The sequence below is a fragment of the Euprymna scolopes genome, chromosome 17 (assembly GCF_053919585.1).
Source record: "Euprymna scolopes isolate OS-2025 chromosome 17, ASM5391958v1, whole genome shotgun sequence".
Classification (NCBI taxonomy): Eukaryota; Metazoa; Mollusca; class Cephalopoda; order Sepiida; family Sepiolidae; genus Euprymna; species Euprymna scolopes.
The window spans coordinates 71,110,355-71,135,462 of NC_136498.1; the positions used below are offsets into that span (position 1 = coordinate 71,110,355).

Below are 25,108 nucleotides of genomic sequence, written 5' to 3' on the forward strand. Positions count from 1 at the left end.
TGATGGGATTAATCCACCACAGCTTTTTAAATATCGGTGAAACTATGACTGCAGAGAAGCAAGGCTTTACGTTGCGAATGAAACAGTTGCATTTGTGAGCAATTTTTTTTTTTTTTTTTCAAGTGACAAATAGAAATAATAAAAAACTTATCATTTGGCAATTGTTTCTTTTTTTTTTTTTTTTTTTTTTACTGACAATCTTTCAAAGCTTATTGCTGATGTCTTTTCAACCTTTTTTTTGTTTAAATAAAACAAGCAAAGTCAAATTATTCTAACAATAACAGTTTACTAGAATATGACATTTCTGAATTTTTAAAAGGAATGGTTATTAGTATTATTTGGATTCATCAAATTACTATTCTCATCTGGAGTCTAATTTTCACAATGTTTTTGTCGATGTAACCTCCGACCTTCTTCAGGTGTATCTTGTCAAACTCGGGGATGTTTCTGTCGAACTCACAAGGACCCATAACGCAAGCAGAGTACTTGGAAAAATCAATTGTAAAAAGTGATATTCTCCTGAGGGTTCAATCCTCAGTGTGGGCGACTGAAAAATACAATGCCAAATTACTTAGGACCTTTATCCAGTCATGGCTGACAGAACAAAAGCATGCTACCCCCATGAAGTAAATAAAGGGTTCGTTTGAAATTCCATTCAAATTCCCGAGTTCAACAGAAACATTCCATTCTCGCATTTGACAAGATACACCTGAAGAAGGTCGGAGGTTACATTGACTGAAATGTTGTAAAAACTCACACTCAAGATGAGAACAGTAGTTCGATGAATCCAAATAATATGAATTTACGAGAATAATATACATTTTTTTTCTTCTCTTTTTTTTCTTTTTTAAACAAAGGCTGTCCAAAAATCGTCTAATTAAAATTTTTATACTTTCAAATTTCAACATAAAATTCAGTGTTTATTTAGAATTACACGGTTTTCCAAATAAAAAATTCAGAAAAATCTTTATAATGTACATGGAACAAAAATATCATATTCCAAAAATCATGCGAGTTTGGCTAGTAACTTTTCTATTTGGCTAGTAAACAAAAATATTTAGTTGTCAAAGGTTAACTCAAGATAAATTTGTCAATCGTGCCCTGAGAAGTATAGTCAGAAACTGGTAAGCGTTACATTCCAATGACCAAAGGATAGAATCGGTCTACGATCATATTTTTTGTATATTTTTTAGACTTTTAATTGCTTTATTTATTTTTATATAGGTGTATGATTATATTTTTCAGTTATTGTCTTACATGTGTTTCGCTATCATGATGAAAAATATAGTATCTATGCTATCATGCAGCTCATCAGAGACGAACAGATATCATTAAATATTGCCACAAAGCTCAAGAGATAAAATTAAAAGAAGGATACCTAAGATGAGGAAGATGAAAATTCAAATACTTGAAACACAAGTAATACTGTTGCCATATCTGGGCAGGAGCTGCTAAAAACAGCCTATCCTGCCTTGACAGAGTACAAAATAGACTTCGTGGCTTAGTGGGGGATGCCCTTTTCTCTACCCTGCAACCTCTCTCCCACAGAAGAGACGTTGCAAGCCTATCCTTGTTTTATCGTTATTTCCATGGCAGGTGCTCGTCTGAACTCCAATCTCTGGTCCCCCCTCGCCAATCTTTCACAAAAAACACCCGTCTAGCTGAATCCACTGTGAAAAATTTCTCCCACTCTATATCTGTGCCTAAATCAAAACGCGGATTCCATCAACAAAGCTTCTTTCTTAGAACTGCACACCTGTGGAACTCTGTTCCGTCTGCCTGCTTCCCACCGGACTACAACTTGGATGTCTTCAAGTCCAATGTTAACAAATTCCTAATGAACCACCCCCTTAAGTAAACACTTCATCAAATCTCCACACTAACGCAATGTACTTGCAATAATCCTTATCCCTGAGTGGCTTCCGGGCCTTGATAAGTGGTGACCACTGTGTAAAAAAACAAAACAAAAAAAAAAAAAAACATTTATTCTCCAGAGAACATCACCAGGAGAGACATCTAATCGAACAATGGAAAGTTCTTAAAATGCCATGTTGGATTGTGTCGAGCAAAGCTAGGAGTGTAGATTCATGATTTGAAGTCAGACAATTCCAGTAAAGTTTGAAAGAGTCTATTTATAAAATATTTATAAGATATTTATAAGAAAATTTTACCTAAAAGAACCCTACATAATAATGTCTATATGCTGCTAGAAAACATTGAATAGTTAAATACGGAACAATCATTAGTTAACTTAGTAATTATACACACACACATGCACCATAAAATGTATACACTCTTTAAATTATCTCAACTTGCTACATGATTACGCTATACCACATTCTGAAGAGATGTTTAGGAATAAAAAATGGCACTTCCAGCAGAATGGAGCACTTCCCGAGTATAATCCTGATGTAAGAGCATATCATATTAGTCGTGTGCGAAACATGTAGAAGGAAGAGGAAGTATCGAGTACTGTCCACGTTCACCGGATTTGCCCTCTCCTCGAATGGATATTTCTCTTTTTTGGGGTGGTGGGTCGGAGTATATTAAACACAGGGTTCACACCACAAAATGAGCTACAATGAATGAGTTGAAAGCAACCATTCAAAGAAGATGTGTCAGAATACCGATTAAACTATTAGGAACGTTTTCGATTCAATCAGTGAGCGTTGTTAGCTGTTCATGGAGCATAATGGCCAACAATTTGAATTTTTAGTAAATTTTTAGTTTTAATAATTTGAACACTTGCGATAATTAGCTGTTTCTATCTTTGTTCACAGTATTTTGATGTATGAAACTTTTCTTTCTTATAATAAATGTTGGTTTTATGGTCATTTAAAGAGTGCATACATTTTGTTGGGGCACACTGTGTATATATATATATATATATATATATATATATATATATAAAGTTGGTTATTTTGATTAGTTGATAGTCTTGACTATTTATTTACAACTAAGATTTTCTAGGTCTGTGCCACTTGGAAAATTCACCATCCTATTTCACAGCACACAAGGTAAGATCACTTTATCTGATGAAGACAATCCTCAATTTCAACACACAAATGACACTGAACCTGGTTGCTGCTATTTGCCAACCAAGTACTACATCTGGTAGGACACCAACATTTAACCCTTATTCTTGAGCGGCCTCTTGGCCTTGATAAGTGGTGATGCCTATGTAAAAAAAAAATCCCTGTAAAAAAACTAACATTGTCATTTCCCCTGACTAAGATATCGTCGTGTGACTGGGGACTGTTTGTGAATTTAATATTTCCTAGAAACTTCCTACTATGGTTGAAGCGCAATCTGCTCAGGTTGGATGCTGCATCAGGTACAAGTCTGAATCAGAGCCATTGGAGATGGTTATTGAGTGATTCATTTCCATTAGAACTTGATAAAATTGTTTCAAACGTTAATTTTATTGCATATTTAAGTTATGATCTTTATAATAATAGAGCTTTGTTTTCTTTCTAGTTGATAAAGCTGTCTACGGTGATGACAGTAGTGTGAATAATTCCCTCACAGCTTCTCCGTTGTCGCGGCAACGGTACCAAGACGTGGACCAACACCCAAAATATGATACGTAAGCAATTCTTTTCCTTCTCTTACAACATTTAAAAACAAAAAATTGGCACTTCTACACTATTGAGACAGAAGTTCAGAAATCATAAAATTGAATTTCACATGAAAACAATAGTATCTACATATTCCTCATATTTTTCAAACAATTATATCCCAAAATTATGAAAATCGACAAGGTAGAAAATTATTTATTAAAAAAAAATGAAAAATAGAATTTGATCAAAACGATCGGAAGATGCAGGAGCGTTCAAAAGGGAGGTAATTTTCCATTTTGATTTAGACAAGATGGTAGCAATTTTTCACCTGCTAACATGATTAAAGTTGTTTTGTTTAATAATTCAGTAATACTCATGTAATTTTGACTGCATAATTTGGAAGCGAACATTGTAACTTATTAGGATTGACGAAAAAAAATTAGTTGAAACCATTGTTTTTTATTGAAAACTCCATTTATTGACTAAAAAATCTTGTCCTAATTCTGAAGAAGCGCCAAAAAATTCTGAAGGCCATGTTTTTTTGTTTTTGTACGTCACCTTTATAATAATCCGTAAAAATTGGTTAACTCGTTGGATCAATATGGAACGTTAACATATTTATTCCAATCTCAGGAGTATCAAAAGTACCAAAAGTAACTATAACAGCATGCAACTGAGGTTGGTTGAGCCGGCTTCAAATGAGCTCACTGCATTCCACGCCATGGCATATAGGAGTATGTATAATGGTAGCACCTTAAATGACTCCTTTGTTGTATCTTGAGAGTATCAAGATAGGTTGCCATGTCTGGTCCTTGTGCATTTTCCAAATCTTTGTTGCTCCAAGTGCCATACATAAATCATCTCAGTTGGTGAGCTAAACTTGATGAATATATCTGCTGCCTTGTAAGATTTGTCTGTGGAATAGCAAAGGCCCATCACTTGTAGCATGATCATTTGCCAGAGAGTGTAACTTTGTGTCTTTACGTTGTGGCGACATTTCTGGAAGGTTTGTTATGTCCTGGCATGACACGACTAGCTCCCAAGTTATAAATAATGTGTTAATCCCGTCTGTTGATTGATGGATCTGTGGTCTGATTTCCGGCATCATTCTCTGAAATGTAATGCTTGTATATGATGTGTTTTTTTTTTTTTTTAGAGGTGGCAAACTTTAAATTGACAACTCTATTTTCTTTAATCCGAGGAAAACATTTGATGAATGTATAATTTCCTGAAATGGACCTGTTAACCTTGTTTGTTTGGTTTAACCCCATTAGATTATTTACATTGGGAATATGTAAAGATCCCTGTCTATGCTGATAAATTAGACACAATAGACAACTTAGAAGACAACATTCGACGTGTTATTGCCGAAATACAGTTAATGTGTGGAGTTTGTGAAAATTGAACCTCTAAATTATGCAATGTATGTGTGAGCAATGGGGCCCTATGTTTGAAATTTTATTTAAACTGTCCTGGGTGTCCGGTGTTGCCCGGGTTTTTGGAGGTGTGTATTGAGCAAAAAAAAAAAGTGGTAGTAGGCAGGCAGGCTCAAATCTATACCTCGAAGGAGAAGAACATTAAAAAAAAAGTGACATCTTTGCTGTTGTGTCCATCGCTAAACCAGAAGTGTCGAAAGTTTAAATTAAGGCTAATCAGTCGAAAAAAAGAGGGGATGATTTTTTGAAAATATCGGTAAAAAAAGCGACCCTTCCCTGAAAAAAAGTGCCCAGTTGAGAGTGAAGGAATTAATGCTTTTAGCCAATTTTTCGATATTTGTCTTCTGAAGGGTTGAGCTTTAAAACGATACCGATTTCATGAAAATCAGTTGCCTCTGTTGAAAGTTTTAGGCAGACATACATACGTACATACATTTAAACAGACAGGTGAGATTTATTATTATAAATGTCAAAAATTATTCTTGGGAATAAAGTACATATTTTTTAATTTAAAAAAAATTTTTTAAATTTTTTTACAAGATGATCAAGGCCCAGAAGCCACTCAGGGATAAGGGTTAATGCATGTACAGTACGTTAGTGTGGGGATTTAATAAAAGTGTCTACTTAAGGGGGCGGTTCATCAGGAATTTGTTTATGTTGGACTTGAAGACATCCAGGTTGTAGTCAGGTGGGAAGCAGGCAAACTGAACAGAGTTCCACAGGCGTACAGTTCTAAGAAAGAAGCTTTGTTCATGGAATCTACGTTTTGATTTAGGCACAGATAAAAAGTGGGTAAAATTTTTGACAGTAGTTTCAGCCAGACGGGTGTTTTTCGTGAAAGATTGGCGAGAGGAGACTAGAGATTGGAGCTCAGACGAACACCTGCTATGGAAATAATGATAAAACAAAGATAGGCTCACAACGTCTTTTGTGTGGGAGAGAGGTTGCCGGGAAGAGAAAAGGGCACCCCCCACTAAGCCACGAAGTCTATTTTGTACTCTGTCAAGGCAGGATAGGCTGTTTTTAGCAGCTCCTACCCAGATATGGTAACAGTATTCCATCCTTGGGCATACTTGATCGGGAGTTTGAAAAAAGTACTTTCAGGTAATGTATCTTTAGCCATAGTTATTGGTGGTTGAGAAGGTTTCTTGTAATTATTGAAGGAAACAAGCTTAGTTTTGGCAGCATTGAATGTGACCATCCATTTTTGTCTCCATTCAACCACAGATTGGAAATCTTCTAGTGTTCCTGCCATTTCCTTAGATATGTGTTCATTCGTTTTCGCCTCGTGCATGTTATAGAGTGTGGTGTCATCAGCAAATATACCCACCTCGGAGACAATTTGGAACTCTTCATTTTATCTATAGGAGTAGCATGCTTTTATTCTGACAGTCATGACTGAAGAGGGTCAAAGGTTACATCAACTGAAATGTTGTGAGAATAAAACTCCAGATGAGAACAGCAGTCGAAATGAATCCAAACAATCCAAATTATCAATCCTTATCTCAAAAATTTAGAAACATACTTTATCTAGTTTCAAATTTTAATTTTTCTTAATGAGAAGGGAGTTAATATTCTCTTACACAAATCAAGTACTCTTTTTTTATACTCTCTTAGAGATTTGGAAGAATTTTACAGTCAACTATTAGGTTTTTTCATAAATAATGACATTTTCAAATACATTTTTTTTAAATATTTAAAAATTAAAAACAAAAACAAAAAAAAAAACAATACATTTATCCATTTAGCTTAAAGAAATATAACATTTATTATTTTAATGGATACCCTGGTATCCAAAGATAATGAAAACAAATTTTCCTAAATGATTTTAGAAATTTCTTTTATATAAAAAATAAATAGATTAACAATTATTTTGTGTTTATCATTCCGTTCTCTATTCAAACATCTTAATATCGTTTTATATATTCACAGGTTGCTGCATACAAAACTTCGTAAGTATCACTGCTGTAAAAATAATTATCATTGTTGTTCTCCTGTCATCCAAATCTGATATTTTATTTTACTGATCTTTTTGTAATGGAGATTTTGTGTCTGTAACCCAAAATGTGTCACAGTTCTCTCAGTTATTAGACCATATTTTCATGATTGTATTTAAAATCTCTTAAACACACACACACATATATTTTCATATTGTCGACTTCTTTTTGTGTGAATGTATGTATATATACAGATCATGTCATATGCTACTGGTACAATGTAACCCAGTACTACCTGCCTCATGGTCGGGTCACCGGCGACTAAACTGGTTCCCCCACCAGACTTGTTTGGTGAGGAGGGCGGCTAGTATCCCTGAAGGATTAAAAACAAGACCTTCCAAAGGGCGAATGAACTCTTTTTCTGAGTCAACGGCCAACTAGCACCGTGTATATTTGTGTGTGTATATGTGTATTGGGGTGGAGAGGGCTCCCGTAAGCCGTGGTGAAGGCAACCTTTCTAGGAGAAGCAAATCTCTGATTTAAAAAACAAAGCGGGAGAACAGTACCCGCATTAAGCTGGTCTGCAGTTTAATTTGTTGCTGGCTATCTTGCTCTTGCTTGTTGCTGGATCTCAACATTTTGAACCGAGAGAGAGAGACTTAGCTGTTGTACAAAGCTAAGACTCTGTAACATCATCTTTGTATAGATACTCCCTCAGGTATTTGGGCTCATGGATTTTAAATGTCTGAGGGAGTGGCACTCGTCTGACAAGACGTTGCAATCATCATATATATACACACATACACACAAAAGGAAAAATCGACAATACAAATATACATACTAGTGCATATTAATTTAAGCATCAATTTAATAAGGAAATTACATTCAATAGGAGTAAGGGATATAAATACTTTTTATAACTAGGTATTTCAAAGACTAATGCTTTTCATTAGAAAAGGGGAGGAGGTGATAGGGAGTATGTATTTTTGTGTTTGTCCATTTTTCTTTTTTCCTTCCTTTTGTATCTAAGCTTCACCTTACATGTTGAGTTTATTATCCCAATAAGTCTCCATTAAAAGAATCTTTTAATTCTTCTTGGAGCCCCTCATGCATATATATATATATATATATATATATATATGGGTGTGTGTTTTCAATAATTTTTTTATGATGGATATTTGATGTCTGTAATCTAAATTATGTATCAATTTTACTTAATTATTATACTATAATTACATTACTCATGATTTTATTTAAAACTCCACAGATAAAAAATTTATTATCTTGTACAGGGTGACTTAAGTCTATGCCTCACTTGCCCACCAAGTTTCAGCCATCAGTGTCTAACAGTTTTTGTTTTATCATTGGTCAATGATAAGTGCACCTAGATACGATTTTCCAAATTGTCAATACCTGTGACACACTCTCCTCTCTTGACACTGCTCTGATTTTGGCTCTGATGACTCTCTTCCGGTTTAGGGATTGTCTAGGGATTGTTTTGAGAAACACTATCTTTGAAACACCTATACAGATAAACATTTAGGGAGTGTGAAGCCCATTCAATATCATACTTCATACTGATGAAACGATTACCAAAGTGTCCCTCTTTATAAATGAATTGCAATAAAAAAGATTGCTAGATATTTATGAGTGATTATTTTGATAAGGTAGGCATAGACTGACTGTTAATTGTACCAAATATGTTTGTATTGCAGAAAGGATTGTAAATTTTATTAATGATTCCATGAAAAAGAATGAGGCTTTATATATATATAAATTACAATTAAATTTACCAAAATGATTCAAGATGGTAAAACTAAAGTATATTATAAATATTAAAGAATTAATTAAGTACTTCCTTTAATTTGATGTGCTGCAAGCCATATTTTGTTTATAACTTCTTTGAATCATGTTGTGGTGGCCATCTTGGATTTCCTGGTCGCCATCTTTGATTTTTATCAAATTACAATGTCCATCTTCATGATGATAAAGCCTTATTTACTATTTTTCTTAGCTGTTTTTATGATGTTTCATTTAAAGCTGTTAAAATTAAACCGAAATATGCTAATTAGTATGCAAGTTACCAAGTGAAATGATCATAAATAGTCATCTGAACCTCATTGTGTTATGATAACATCTTCAAAATGTCATCATAATATCTTAAAAATTAATAATATCTTAAAAATTAATATCTTAAAAAGATCTGAATTTACAGCTTTTTAAAGATGGGTTAGTCTGCAAAATTTTGCAAATTTCCTATCATTTTCAGTCACAAGCTTATATGCCTTTAAATAGGACTAACTTAAGACAGAATGTCCAGTGAACAATGCATTGTTTTTGATACTTTGAATAATCATAACTCCAGTTCTAATGGACCAATTTTAAAAAAGAAACCAAAGATATTATTTCTTTGCTTTATATATTCTTTTCAATAATGCTTGATTTGAGTTTATTCGATGTAAAGAAAAAAATGATGTGGTATAGATACAATGTATTGTTATTATATATTAGTTTGTGATAATCACTAGTCACATGATTTGCATAGAGTATGATAGAATTCCTAAATAGCTAATTTTTTTTGAATAAAATTTTATTTCTTCAATTTCACATTTGAAATACATTTGCACATTTCTTACATTCCCCAAAAGTCCTTTTCTCATTATTTCTCATTAGTTTCCAGTCCCTTCATCCATCCCACCACTTAAACATTCCTGTTGCATTTTTAAGAATATCTTTATACCACCCCACATGCCACACACTACCTTAACCCAACCATAACATTCTGCCTTACTTCTTCCCCCACTTTCTAATACACTATTTTATTACATAACTATTCTCTACCAAAATACTGCCACACAAAATTTCTCGTCCTACTTTCTACTATATTTCCTCCAACTCTAAATTATCCCTACTTTACCAACCCTGCCATTACCTTTTCATTCTTCCACCACTACTAGAACTTTATGTATATCTACTTGACTCTGTTTAATAAAGTGTTTTCTTGACAAAGTTTCTTACACAAAACTAAATATTGAAGTCAAAACCAACATGAACTCGTCTTAATTATTTTGTTTTATGTAGTTTGTCTTTGCATCCTTTGTTCCTTTTTTATGCATTGGATCTTTGTTTACAGATAAAAAAAAACTTGGGATAAATGTTCATGTTATTTGTGTTATTTATTTGAATAGGCGATCGGAATGTTGCTTTTGCACGTCATATGAGAGACGTCGTGAAACATGTTTACATTTCTGCAACGAAAGACCTCACCTCCAATTCACAGAATTTGTTTAAAACGCAGGCAGCCATTCAGGTGAGGGTGAAAGGAACTTTATCTCAAATTTGGTTCTTCTTTAAGGCAAACAAAAAAGTTTTAATGATTTTTTTTTTTTTTGTCTTAAACCAATTTTCCCAATTTTGGAACTGTGGATAACAAACCACTCCCCCATTATTAATCACTCTTACAATTCATTTTCAGTCAAAAATTTAATACACACATTTATGCTTTATATATTATTTTATTAAAAAAAAATTTTTTTTTAAAATCTTTTGAGATGAAGCTTCAAAATTTGTGTATTTTTCTTTGCGGACTGTTATCCTCATCTTCATCGTTGTTGTTTCACCACATTTCAACCAGCTCATCTTCTGGCCTTCTTCAGGTGGTTAATCACGACAGGATAGGAATCCTGAGTGTTGTAACTGTATCCTCAGTAATTACTGCCTTCCATAGTTGCTGTTGTCGCACCAGGTTTTTGGCCAACTAATTCTCTGGCCTGCTTTGGGTAGAATTGAAACCGCTATCTTCAGACAATGCTCACGTGGAATCATAGAAACTCGATGCATCTATCCACTGCACCATAGATCCTGAAGAAGGCCAGAAGATGAGCTGGCCAAAGCGTGGTAAAACAACAACAAATATCTATCTATCTATCTATATATATATATATATATATATATATATATATATATATATATATATATATATAATCTTGGAAGTTTCTTTAAAATCTTAAAAAAAAAATTTGTCCTTCATTGGAACATTATTTTGTCAGTAAGTCAATTAATTTCCCAGATCGTTGAATAGTTTTACTTACATGAACAAACAATAGTACCAATATTCTTAAAGGAATCAATTAGTTATTTACCATGAAACACTGTTTTGAGGATTTAAAAAATTCATATATATGTATGTATATATGTCATAAATTCACGCATAAGCTAAATAGCTCATTAGTTAATAATGACCTGTCTATCCAAAAATAAACAAGAAACAAAATGATATTAATAAATAAAAATCGATTACAAGAAATAATTTTCATATGACTATTTTTTAACACCCAGACTTTTACCAGACTTTTATTTTTCTGTTGAGGAAATTACCAGACTTTTATTTTTCTGTTGAGGAAATTAAAACAAAGCAAAGTCTTGCCTATATATTACTGTACTAAATCCGAGTTTATCAACGTTTGTTTCTATTAAGCTTTCTTCCTATACAAAATTCATATTAAAATATTCTTTAATTCTGAGGTTGAATTATATTCATAAAGCATTCAAATTCATTAGTAAAATGTTTTAAGAGTAAACCTGAATTATGTCCCTTCGGCCAATTTTATTTTTTATACATGTTTGAATATACAATTTATGGGGAAAAACATATGCTTTGATCCAACCTTTGTACTACTGTTCTCATCTTACATAACATATCCAGATATTCTTGGATGTGAATTTTGTTATCAGTCAGTCATATAGTTTCAAGGAAGTGGGTGAGATCGTTTGAGATTTTGGTCTGTAATTGATGTTTCTTCTGCTGATTGTTGTGGATTTTATCTGGGACAAGCTCATGCCCTGCATATCTTGTGATCCTCTTAGAATTGACTGGTAGTTTCAAGGTTAATCCTAGCTTTAATGGTCTACAGCATCTGTATAGGCACGTGTTGTAGTTGATCATTCTTGTCAGTGGTTTGATATAGTTTTCTTTTTTTTTTTTTTTTTTTTTTTTTTTTTTTAGTCCTTTCTATTTTTGTAGCGATTCAATATTATGTTTCTGAAATTTTGAGATAAGGATTAATAATTTTTTGTCACTTGAATTTTTCAGACTACTTTTTTCATCTCTGTAATCCAAATAATCTAAATAATTAATCCTTATCTTAAAAACACATAACCCTAATTCTATTCTAACTTCTAATGGATTTTTCTGAGCCCTCCTTATTCTAGCTTTATGTGGAAAATTCTGTTTTTAAGCTTATTTTAATGCTCCTGCATCTAATCTTGTTGCAAATATATATCTAATCACTAGCAAAATGTCAAGTCAATTTAAAAATTCATGTTTTTAATTTGGAAAAGTATGGTGTTAGAAGCATGTTAAGTGTGGTGCCATGTTAAATCCATTCCTTTCAACTGCAATCATGCTTCCATACACATGCACTTTATAGTGTACCTGTGCATTATCATCTTTCGCACACATTTAACATGATAAGATCGTCCGATTAGTAAAGATGGTGACTATTGATTAATCTGATGTTGCCAAAATAAAACATTCTGACTGCATCCATTTTAAAATGAATTATTCTCAAATCAAATTATGTTGTTGCATCAACTAAAATAGTTCTGCGTATATGAAATTTCATGCAAATGTGGAAAACTGTACAAAGGTGAAACCGGTCGATCCCCTAAAAGGTAAGGCTAGAAGAACACAGGGAGAGATCGAAAAGTCCGGACTAGCTGATTGATTACATATGGAAAGTAAAAGGAACGCACTTCCGTTTGTGGAACGAGGTAAAAATAATTAGCAGAGATGCAAGGTGGAGGGTCAGGCAGCTCAAGGAGGCAGCATATATGCTAAGAAAAGAAAAAAAATTATCAAGCATACTAAGTCTAGAAATTAGTAACATTTGGGAACCTCTAATTGTAGAAAAAACATATTGTATACCATTAAAATTTTGGCGATGAAAGGGAAATAATCCCGTGTCGATCTTTATTAGAGTTGCATCCACTTTACCATAGAACAAACTAACTCACAGAATACAAAAAATATCTACAGAGTCGGTTTTCTCTTTACTTTTCCAAACAACAACCAACATGCCTGGGAACAGTCAAAGACTAATTCTACCATAACGTTGTACAAATAACACTCAAGATGAGAACAATAGTCCAATCAATACGTGCAATATAAAATAGTACAATATATCTATAAAAGTGAAAATGTCTGTCTGTGTGTTTGTCCCTACCAAACTACTCTGTCAATTTTTAGTCTACAGACATGCGATTTGACATAAGGGGTATTGAGAATTGGGAAAGTCTTTTTAATCGGTTTTCAGACAAAAATTTGGCTGTCAGGGGGTCAAAGTTCAACGATTTGATCTTTGAAAACTCTATCAAACTCCTCTGCCAATTTTGGGTATAAACACTTGAAATTTTAGATGTAGGTTACTTGGATATGGATCTAGCTTTTTAATTTGATTTGAGCCCAAAACAATAAATGTTAAGGGGTCAAAATTGGGATCAAAGTTAAAAAATAATTAACCTCTGCGGTCTCTACCAAATTATTCAGTCAATTTTTGGTCTGAACATTTGAAATTTTACATAGTGTATTCAGATATAGAGCAAGCTTTTTAATCGGTTTTTGGCCAAAAATTTGGTTGCCAAGGGGTCAAAGTTCAAAAGATTTGACCTTTGCAGTCTAGAAAACTATTCAGCCAATTTTAGGTCTAAACATTTGAAATTTTACATAAAAGGTATTCAGACATGCAGCAAGTTTTTAAAACAGTTTGTGGGCGAAAATATGGCTGCCAAAAGGTCAAAGTTGAAAGAGTTGACCTTTGCAGACTCTAATAAACTCCTCCGCCAATTTTGGGTCTAAACACTTGAAATTTTAGATGTAGGTTACCAGGACATGAGTCAAACTTTTTAATATATATATATATATGCACATAAAGTTATGAACAGTACATAGGGCCTGAGCAAAGTAGGGCTGAACTGGTAGTTTTAAATAAATATATTGAGTTGGCCAAGAATTTTCAAAATGGGAATACAAAATGATCTTTAGTAGGTTAGAAAGATAACATTAAAAAATGAACAAATTTTTTGGCCAATTGAATGTTTTAGAATGTGATATTCCTCTTAATGACCGACAGAATATTTAACTGATCATTATTTTTATGGCAATGAACCGATGGTTGTTCAATGTCAAGTTAAGACCCTGCATATCGTATATTGACGAGGCTGATTATACCAAAACTTGATAAACTCCTGACAATTGGTCAGGTACGTTGGTTAGCCCATGTTATAGGAGCGACTTTTGGATAAAAAGATGTAGAGACCATGAGGTAGAGGGTTAGAGCAAAGTTGGACGATCCAAGAAACTTGGATGCAAACCATCAACAAGATGAATCCATATTAAATAAAGAAGTAGTCAACCACTTCAGCAGAAATAACCTTCTTAGTGACATGCAATATGGTTTCCGTTCTGCTAGATCTACAGCAAATGTGCTAACGGTTATATCTCATAGGATTAGTGGATCTCTTGACAAAGGCTTCCTTTCTAGGGGAATTACTCTTGATATATCAAAGGTCTTCAATAAGGTATGGCATAAAGGTTTACTTCACAAGATTTCCAGCTACGGTATAACAGGAAATGTTTTCTCAATTATTAAATCATTTCTCTCTGATAGGCTCATAAGAGTAGTGGTTGATTGGCAGAAATCAGAAGCCCACAGTATTAATGCTGGTGTCCATCAAGGATGCATCCTGGGCCCAACTCTCTTCCTGATCTACATCAATGATCTCCCAAAACATGTACTTAAATAATTTGTTGACATCTATGCTGATGACACGACCATCTATGGCAACACATCAAACGCCGTAAATGACAAAGTTCTCTCTAATTCTCTCTCCTCTGATCTTGAGCGTGTGGTACAATGGGGGAAGAGGTGGCTGGTTACTTTTAATTCATCTAAAACCAAGCTTCTATTTTTACATCATCAACACTCTGATCTCCATCTGGCATCAATTGAAATGGATGGCTCTTGTCTTGGCGAGGCTCCATGTTTTGACAAGCTTCTGGGTTTGACCTTTACTCCTGATCTGAAATGGAACACTTACATCAAATCTGTTACCAAGGTCGCTGGAAAAATGGTGGAATCTTTCTACCATTCCAGTAGATATCTCACTGCTGATGCAATTCTCTATCTATATAAAAGCCAAATACGTCCAAGGATGGAGTACTGTTGCTATATCTGGGCAGGAGCTGCTAAAAACAGCCTGTCCTGCCTTGACAGAGTACAAAATAGACTTCGTAGCCTAGTGGGGGATGCCCTTTTCTCTTCCCTGCAACCTCTCTCCCACAGAAGGGATGCTGCGAGCCTGTCGTTGTTTTATTGTTATTTCCATGGAAAGTGCTCGTCTGAGCTCCAATCTCTGGTCTCCCCTCGCCAATCTTTCACGATAAACACTCGCCTAGCTGAAACCACTGTCAGTAATTTTCCCCACTCTTTATCTTTGCCTAAATCAAAATGTAGATTCCATGAACAAAGCTTCTTTCTTAGAACTGCATGACTGTGGAACTCTGTTCCATTTGCCCACCTGACTACAACTTGGATGTCTTCAAGTCCAACATAAACAAGCCCCGTATAAACCACCCCCTTAAGTAAGACACTTTATCAGATCTCCATTACTAATGATTACTACAATATTATCCCATTGATTACAGTACACACAATAACTCTTATCCCCGAGTGGCTTCCGGGCCTTGATAAGTAAAAAAAAAAAAATTGTAATGAAATTTTTATTAAATGGATCTTCAAGACTTGGAGATTACAGGCTGTCAAAAAATGTTAGACATTTGACTAAGATGATAAAATGGATGATGAAGATGATGACAAAAAATATTGTTGTAGAAAGAATTAATATGCAATGATTTGTGATGCTGACATCGGGAAGAAAGTTGGCGAAAGTAATGCACACCGTGACTTACACAAGCGATGGTGCCTCTATCTATCCTGTTGTATGATGGAAATAAGGAAGGAAAAATAATGCCAACCTTTCATTTATAGATGACTTATTAATATGCATATGGTGACAATGATACATTTGAAAAGGATGAATGAGAAAGCACAGATGAGTTTTGATAGATGAGAGAGAGAGATATCGACAGAGTGGATGGTAAAGATTACAATAGAAGTCAGGAGTTAGCAAGAAGGAGCTCAAACACGTATTTATGTTTTAGGTACTTGTACAGTTTAGTCAAGGCATTAAAAAATGAAAATATCAAAAAAAGGTTATATTTTACGCATCCATTATGAAACAAAGTTCTCCGAAAAAAAAATTTCACTTAATTTCATCAAGTATTTTTTTTTTTTTTTTTACAGCGAAAAAACAATTTGTTATGATACCGAGCAAAAGGTTCGATTTTTAGGAAGAAAAGCTAGAATTAAAGATGGGGAGGGAGTGTCGGCACTTTATATTGAGTTATCTCCCCGTGGCGTGTAGTTCAGTTTCAGCAAATTTCACAATGGCTAACTTCAACACGCTCTTATAAGAACGTGTTTTTCCGCTGTAAAAAAAAGTACTCAATCAAATTAAATGAAATTATTTTTGGAGATCTTCAGTCCAAAACGGATACATACAATATAACCTTTTTTTCGATATTTTCATTTTTTAATGTCTTTATTAAACTGTACAAATGATATGGTTTATTTTTATTTCATTTTCACTCAATATATTATATTTAACCAGGATTCCTTCATTTAAACAGACGCAAAATGTCACAGAATATAGCCTTTTTATTCTTTTGTACTTTTCTGTTATTTTTGTGGATGAAATAAAAATAGCTACTGAGTCTTTTTAATGTACAGGAGTAATCTTGATGATTGCATAATTATCTGCAGGTGACTAATATAGAAGAATAAAATGCTCCAGAAAAAAATGTATAACAATGAGATTTTAAACAGAAGTTGTGGATTGTTTTGAAAATTACATTTATAAAATAATATATTACATATTATTTATAGATTTATCCATGAGTACACATTTTGCAGTATATATGGCCCTTAATGTGTGCTGACTTACCAAGATTCGAAACCACAACAACAGTTACTGGTGAAGTTTGCATATACCTTCGAGTTTTTATCTTACTTTCTTTGTTACCCAATTATTACTTTAGTTTTTCTTTAAAGAATATTTTACTGAAAATGACAATTCTTACGGAAAAAGAACATTTTTTTACTTAATAGTATTAATCTTGAAAAACATTTATTATTTCCAAAATAATATTATTATAAAAAGTAAATTACATAGGTTGCTGTAGAAAATCTTATGGAATTTAAATGGAGTTTCATTAATTTAATAATATTACGAGGTAAAATATTCTGACATTTCCCATTTTAAAATGAATTGTTCTCAAATCATGTTGTCGTATCAACTAAAATAGTATAATTTTATATAAATATTAATCTATTACAATCTATACTTAATCTCAGTTTTTAGCACTATGTTTAAATCATTGATCTTTTAAATTTTTATCAATTTTTGTGTTTTTTCTTTGATTTTTTTTTTTTTTTTTTTTTTTTATAAACTTTTCTTCATTCCCAACAAGTATATTGCCATCAAGATGTGAGAAGCTGTGGTGAGGGGAAACTTGACGGGGGGACATCCTAAATGGGGAGCTATGCTGTAAGATATTTGTTCTAAATTTCTTCATAGGTGGGGAAACAGGGGTCAGGATAGGAATTCCACAGGCAAGCAGAAAAAAATTATCGGAATAGGGTTTGTTTTTATGGTCATTATCAAGAATGATGTTATTCATTTTATTTCTTTGCTTATTTTTTGTTTTCTCTCGTCTTTGCTTTCAGGATGTTTCTCATAATATGCGCCTGCTAACCAACGACTTGTTTCATATTCAAGACAAGATTGATATCATTACAACATGCAACCTGCTGCCTACAATGAAGGTTGAGTTACCACTCAAGATGAACTAATCCAAGAAAAAAATCATCTAGTATTTTGGAGAAGGGGTGGGGAGGGTCATGTTCTGTAATGATTATGAATGCAGACTGATTCCAGAAAATTGAGTGCAATGTCGACTGAATCTGTTTTTGTCCAATTGTATACCTTCTAACTATTAGCAGAAAAAAATGTGTGAACGTACAACACCTTCTCTCACCTTTATGGATACGATGGCAATTTGACTTTGAATAGCTTACAATAAACCGTTTACAGTATTTGCATGCATTAAGCAAAGGGTTGATATGTCATAAAAGGTACTTGGCCATAAGCTACTAGTTATAGCCAACATATTATCTTAATGTAAGTTTGGAAAAATTACAAAAAACAAATATTCAGAAGTCTGGTTCTTCTTTTTTGGTACTTATGTAGTTTTGGTGCAGTGCTAAAATAATAATGTTATTATTTTGAAAGCCATTCTTAAGCTGGGGAGGGGAGGGAGTTTTGTAAGTATTCTGTGCTTCCACCTAACAATTTAATAAAAAAAAAAAAAAAAAAAAGAAGATATCGTGAAACTTGAATTTAACCTGAAAAAACTATTTAAAAATATTGCGGGACCAAAAATACATAATGACCTCTTTTTCCTCAGTTTTTTTAAAGGTCACATTCTTCATTCATTGCCTCCACAATTTTCTGTTGTCTGTTGATTCATGAATTACAATGTCTTCAGCCACCAATTGTTTCAAAGTTCTTCAATGTCTTCTTGTTTTTTGTATACAACACAAACTCTATTAAAACTAATTTCCTTGAATTTCTTGAAGACATACCTCAATCTTCATCAGATAACTTACGTCCCCAACTTTTCCATTGATGAATTTGTTCTCGCGATCTTTATTAATTTCACTAGGCTCATTCTAGAAATGCGACCATTAGAAAAATGCATTGATTCATGCAAAGCAAAAACTTTATTATGTTTCTTAATTATTTAGATGACGATTGATAATTTGTTTTATTTTTATTATTTGAACTACTGTTCTTATTTTGAGATTAAATAAAAGATAATGGAATAGATTTAAACCTGAAATGAAACCTAGCATCTAATTTCCATGAGAAAATCAACATTGTAAATGTTTGGTTGTTTTTGTAATTTCTCTTAAGATACTTGAGTTGACCATAAATACAGGGTGTCCAAAAAGTCACTGAAGGGTTTTGAACTTAAATAGATTCTTTATTTTTGATATCTTTCTGTAATTTTAACACAATCTAAGACATTGCGAAATTAAAAATAATCCTTCAACCCTTCAGCGACTTTTTGGACACCCTGTAGTAATATATTAGTCAATCTACAGACACTGTTTCGCTGTATCTTTATTCATGAAAAATAATGTCTTTTAAACGTTGCCCATTTTCAGAATATTGTGTAGTGAGCTGTGACATATTGACAATTGTGTGGAACGTCATTGAATCAATGTTTTAGGATGCTGCTCCACGCTCTTACACTCTTTCCCTATTTTCATTTGTGATGATGTTTCAAGGTCTGCCAGCTTGTGGAAGATCAAATACAGCTCCTTGGTCTTCAAATCGATGCACAAAGTTTTAAATTGTGTTGTGACTTAAGCTGTCTCTTACATCAAAATGCCATAGATAAGCTCTTCAAGTCAAAACAATTGATCCCTGATTTTGGTAAAACAATTTCACAACTTGTGTACATTTTTTAACGCTAAAATTATCTATGATTAATTTCGAAAATAGTATCTTTAAAACATCTGAAATGGAGAAAAAATTAATCATTAATGGTTAAATGACAAAGATTTTCAACCCTTCAGCGACTTTTTGGACACCCTGTAGTAATATATTAGTCATCCACAGACACTGTTTCGCTGTATCACAGCTCTTCGGTATGACTAGATTAGCACTGATCTAGAGTCTGGGATTGAACTTACAACCATTTAGCTGATAGTCAAAAGCTCTGATCCCCAGTCTATGGGATCGGTGCTCACAAATGGTCTCCTCAAATATTTATTTAGATAAACATTTGACCGCTGTTTTTACAGTGCTCGATTTGTTTGTTTATTTACGTTTGCTATATATATGTATATGTACTTTGTACTGAAACTCATCTAATTACATTCCACCTGCTAAACTTTTTATTTTTATTTCCAACTAATGTAAAAAATAAAAAAAGAATTGCGAATACAATTTCTGATGAGTAATATACAATTGTTTTTATTCAATTCTGATATTTCTATTTCATTTTGAACATTTTTTTTCTTATTGCTTGTAGGTGAAATTCAAAATAAATTAACAGAAAAACTTTTTGCTATACTTAAATATTAGGCAAAAATAGTTATCTGCACCAAAAGATATGGAAAATTATTGAGTAAAATTTTAATCTATCTTATATGTCTACGTGTGTGTGTGGGTGTGTGTGTGTGTGTGTGTGTGTGTGAGAGAGAGAGAGGACACTTCTCAATCTATATACTCAACAGATTTTTTATCTACAGGCTTGAAATTTGGTATATAGGATATTCAGACATGTGGAAAACTTTTTAATGTTTTCATCCGGACAAAAAGGGCTGCTAAGAGGTCAAAAATTAAAAAATTGGTATGTAGGAAGCCGCTTGATTTTTATCTGTTTTCAACTGTTTCATGACTGCACATGCGTGATCATGAAATATGATGGCTTCCTTATGTTGATATGAGATGGTTTGAAAACACTCTTTAAAAGTCATGTCAAACTGGTGTAATTGTTATTGTACTTGACTTGCTGTCTTTGGGTTTTGGTTTCGATCTCAGCTCGATTATTTTTTTTTTTTTACTTACAAAAAGTGAATTGTTTAGAAAACAATACTCGGATGCATATGTCTCAGTTTCTTTCCGTTTTTTTTTTTTTTACTTCGTTTTTTTTAAAGAAATTTAATACTATGTTTAATACTTACTGTATTTTTATTTATAATAAATACGAATACTGAATTAATTAAAATATATTTTTGTATTTTATGACGGAACTATGCCAGGCAGCCTGCTAGTTAAAAATAAAAATCAATTTTATCATATATTTCCCCTTATGTCCCATGCTCTCCCTTTTAAAGACATAAATGTGATTGTACGAATAAAGAATCAGAAATCTATGATAAAAGTAATCCATATTTTTAATTAAAATTCTCAATCATTTTCCAAATTTTTGGTATAGATACTGATAATTACACAAACTTTTCCTGTGAATTTCTTTTAACTATTATATTTCACCTATATATGCCTACCTACAAACTGTTTACTTTCTTGGATACTTTTTTATCATCTTAGTAGCTTTATCTGAACTCCATGTGTGGATCACCATCTTTAATTTCATATTGTAATTGGAATCTGATGATCACAGATGAAATAGTTTTAGAGAATATTAATTATTAATCTGCACCATAATTGGCTTTGTAAGTTCTCTATATCTTACCCAACTGATTATCTATTTTGCTAATCCTAACCCTAACCCCGCAATGCCATTTGTGTGATAATTTTAGTGTTTAATTACTCAAATGCATAACATCCAAATTTAAAAAGGTTTATTACTGTAAATAGTGGGAAAACTGGCTTGTAATGTATACGAGGAATGGCCTGGTTGTACTTGTCTTTTCATTATTGATAGGTTATTCAGAATAGTTTATTATATTTAAGGAGAGTATCATACTTTCTCTACAATACTTTGCATCTCACTATCTCATTTAAGCGAGTATTTCACAATTCTGTTAGTCTAAGCTGTCACATGATCACTTTAGCCAATCACAGCTTTGAATCTTTCAGACTTTTTTTTGTTATTATCTAATGCGTAGAAGAGCTTTGAAGTATAAAAAAAAATATTTATCTGTCTTAATATGATTTCTCCCCCCCCCCCTCCCTCAACTTTGGGTTAAAATAATAACTTATGCTGAATGAACCATTTACAATATATATATATATATATTTTTTTTATATTGGAAACAAATAATCAAAAAAGGGTTGATATACTGTAAAAGAAATGTGGAATAATGGCTGAAACAATCATTCAAACTCCGTATTATGGAAATACATTAATATTTTTATTCGTATTTGATTTTAAAAAATGCCACTGAATAATAAAAAAAAAAAACATGAAAAAAGTGTCTTGGAAATTTTTTATTTATTTAATTTTTGTTAAGTCACTCACGGATAACAGTTATGTCAGCAGTGCTTCCATTCATATTGAATTTCTCCTTGCCACAGGATTTAAGCAATACCAGTTCAGGAGTCATTTGGTTTGTTATTGTGCAAGCTTTGCTTCACTATGGAATTCTCATATCGCAAGAACGCTTCAAGAAGTATCTTATTGTCTCTAGAAGGAGATCTGTCAGTCCAGCTAACCAATGTAAGAGTTAATGCTGAAATGATTAGCTGTGATAGGAATAGGGAATTTTTAAAACTTACAACTTTTTTGGGGTACCAGAATCAGAAAGGTTTTAGTCTCATTTCTGATTCTGAAAACAATTCTTTCTTTCGTTCTTTCTTTCTTTTTTGTTTAATACTTAATTTTCTATAGCTGGTTATTAATGATGAAATTTATAAATATTTATTGTTTTTAAAATGCCAGTAAAACTAAAATTTATAGATCCAAATAAAGAATTTAGTTAAAAATGGTGTGGGTGAAAATGGCATGAGTGGATTAATAGAAAAAAAAAAATGGCACAAGTGAAAAATAGAGATGAAAAATTCATGATGAGTTTATCAAAATCTTAGTGAATGCATAAAACAAAAATATCAAGTTTCTCGAATAAAAAAAATAAAAAAATTATCTACATTTTAAAAGTTCATAATTCTTTGCTACCTACTCCAAAAATAATATTTTACTTTTTAGGCGATTTTAGAATCAGATTCAGGAATTTAGAACAGAATTGGTAATTGTATTAGAATTAGAAAAAATCTTGGAATAGTCCCATCACTTGTAAGAAGATCAAAATAGATAGTGTTGTGTAATAACTGCTTTATTTCTCTAAGAACTTTTTCATCATGTTGATCAATATGGGAAATACATTGTCTCCTGCAAAAAGCAGACAATATCCAGCAAAGAAGATTATCAATGTCAATTATGCTGATCTTGCTTTGTTAGCTGATGACAATGCTAATGCACAAAAGTTACTACATATCCTGGAAGAGTCAACTAAAACAAAATATATGTCCTTCCACTAAATTGAAACACTCGACAGAACACCATTCAAACAAGTAGATGACTTTGAATCCACCGAAAAAGATGTCCACGTCAGAATAGTCAAAACTTGGAGTGCACTTTATTATCTGAAAGTTATATGGAAATCTGCCCTCTCAGAACAGATCAAGAAAAACATTTTTAGAGCTGTAGTGGAGATGGTGCTGCTTTGTGGTTCATCAGCATGGAATGTCAGTAAAAAAAAAAAAGACTTGAAAATAAGTTAGATGGAACTTATGCTAGAATGTTCTGGGTAGTGTTAAACTAAAACTGGAAAACACACCCAACCCTTAACCGTCTGTATGATATCTTCAGTAAGAAGAACACAATATGTTGGACATTACTATAGAAGAAAAGATGAAGTCATCAGTGATGTGGTACTGTTAGATCCTAAAAAAAAAGAAAACGCTAAAGTAGGAAGACTTGTCAAGACATACACAAAATTATTGACAGAAGACACTAGCTTACAAATTGGAGATCTTCTTAAGGCCATGGAAGATAGACCTATGAAGGGAAAAAGTCAATTTGGTTTGGGAAACTTACCCGATACAATGATGACTTTCATAAATTAGGGACAGTACAACTGGATGCAAATTGATACAGTTTTTAAAAAAATTTTTTTTTAAGGTTGTCAAGGATACTTCTCAACCTATATACTCAACAAATGTTTGATCTACAGACTGGAAATTTGGTATATAGGATATTCAGACATGTGGAAAACTTTTTAATCCGGAAAAAATGGCTGCTAAGGGGTCAAAATTAAAAAATGGGAGTCATCTTCAAAATGCATCGTTGGATTGCCACGAATAACAGGGTGATGAAAAGAAAGTTTTTTGCCACGGTTATGGTCTTTGGTATATATTTTCAAGTGAGGGCCACATCATACCCCCTCACATCTTCGAAGTTGGCTTGAAAGTCAACACCAAAGTGTACCTCGATGTGCTGAAGAATATGGTTATCCCTTGGTGCAATCGGGTGACCACTGGCGGACACTGGATATGGCAGCAGGACTCGGTGCCAATATTTACCAAGCTCCTGCCAGCTCTTGTAGAAAAAGCATATTCTCAGTTCCTGACTCTTATCGAAGCAGTGATTGAGGCTGAAGGTGGCTACATTGAATAGATGTAATCTCTAATACATAATCAAGTTACCTGAACTGATCTTTTCAATAAAAATTTAAAAATAAAGCTGTAATGTTGTTTTCTTTAGGCGACACTTTTATCGTTCCACCCTGTAAGAGTATAAGAGTTAATGAGATGGATAGATTGACAGTTAATGATGAAGAATGTTATGAGGGAATTGAAAATAAAGAATGAAATGAATAAAATTTTATGACTTACAAGGGCGATTTATAAAAATGTGTTTATTAAAATTGGACTTGAAGATGGACATGTTGTAACCCCCAGGAAAGCAATCTTGTGGCAACATGTTCCAATTAATTTCTTTGAATATTATCATCATGCATGAAACATGTTGAATAATGGCTACTCACATTAATTAACCCTGCTTATATGTGGTAGTCTTCTTTACCTTATGTGTTAATTCCAAGCTATGTTGTTACCAGCTAACATGGTCATAGGCTTCATGTGGATGAAGGCTGGTTTGTGTAGGATGTCTGCTCATCTTATTATCTTACTCCTCTGTCACTTTTTGACGACCTTTAGTGCAAAAGCGAGTTTTGTGATGCTCTTGTTGTTGTTCCTTAACACGTGTTCAAATGATTTGAGTTGCCATTCCCTCATTTTGTCCTCGATCAGTGCAATGTTGCAGCGCTTTTAGATATCTTTATTGCAGATGTAGTTAAACAGTATAAATTATGGATTTCCAGCGGAGCATTTTGGTTTTCATAACAGCAAATCTTCATTCTACCTTCCTTATTGTTAGTAAACTGAAGGTGGCTACATTGAATAGATATAATCTCTAATACATAATCAAGTTACCTGAATTGTTTTTTTTCAATAAAAATTTTAAAATAAAGCTGTAGTGTTATTTTCTTTAGGCGACACTTTTATCGTTCCACCAATTTTT

The 25,108-nt window shown here is 32.9% G+C and overlaps 1 protein-coding gene across 1 annotated transcript in view; it reads left to right on the plus strand.

Moving 5' to 3' along the window:
- The window catches only part of LOC145296784 (uncharacterized), a 29,702-nt gene extending 10,706 nt beyond the window's left edge, over nucleotides 1-18,996 (plus strand). The window contains exons 3-6 of the mRNA XM_080142850.1: nucleotides 3,478-3,586; nucleotides 6,929-6,948; nucleotides 10,122-10,243; nucleotides 17,778-18,996. Coding sequence (XP_079998976.1) covers nucleotides 3,478-3,586; nucleotides 6,929-6,948; nucleotides 10,122-10,243; nucleotides 17,778-17,903 — 377 coding nt within the window. The 3' untranslated portion in view covers nucleotides 17,904-18,996. The remainder of the gene's footprint in view (nucleotides 1-3,477; nucleotides 3,587-6,928; nucleotides 6,949-10,121; nucleotides 10,244-17,777) is intronic.
- The last annotated feature ends 6,112 nt before the right edge of the window (nucleotides 18,997-25,108 follow it).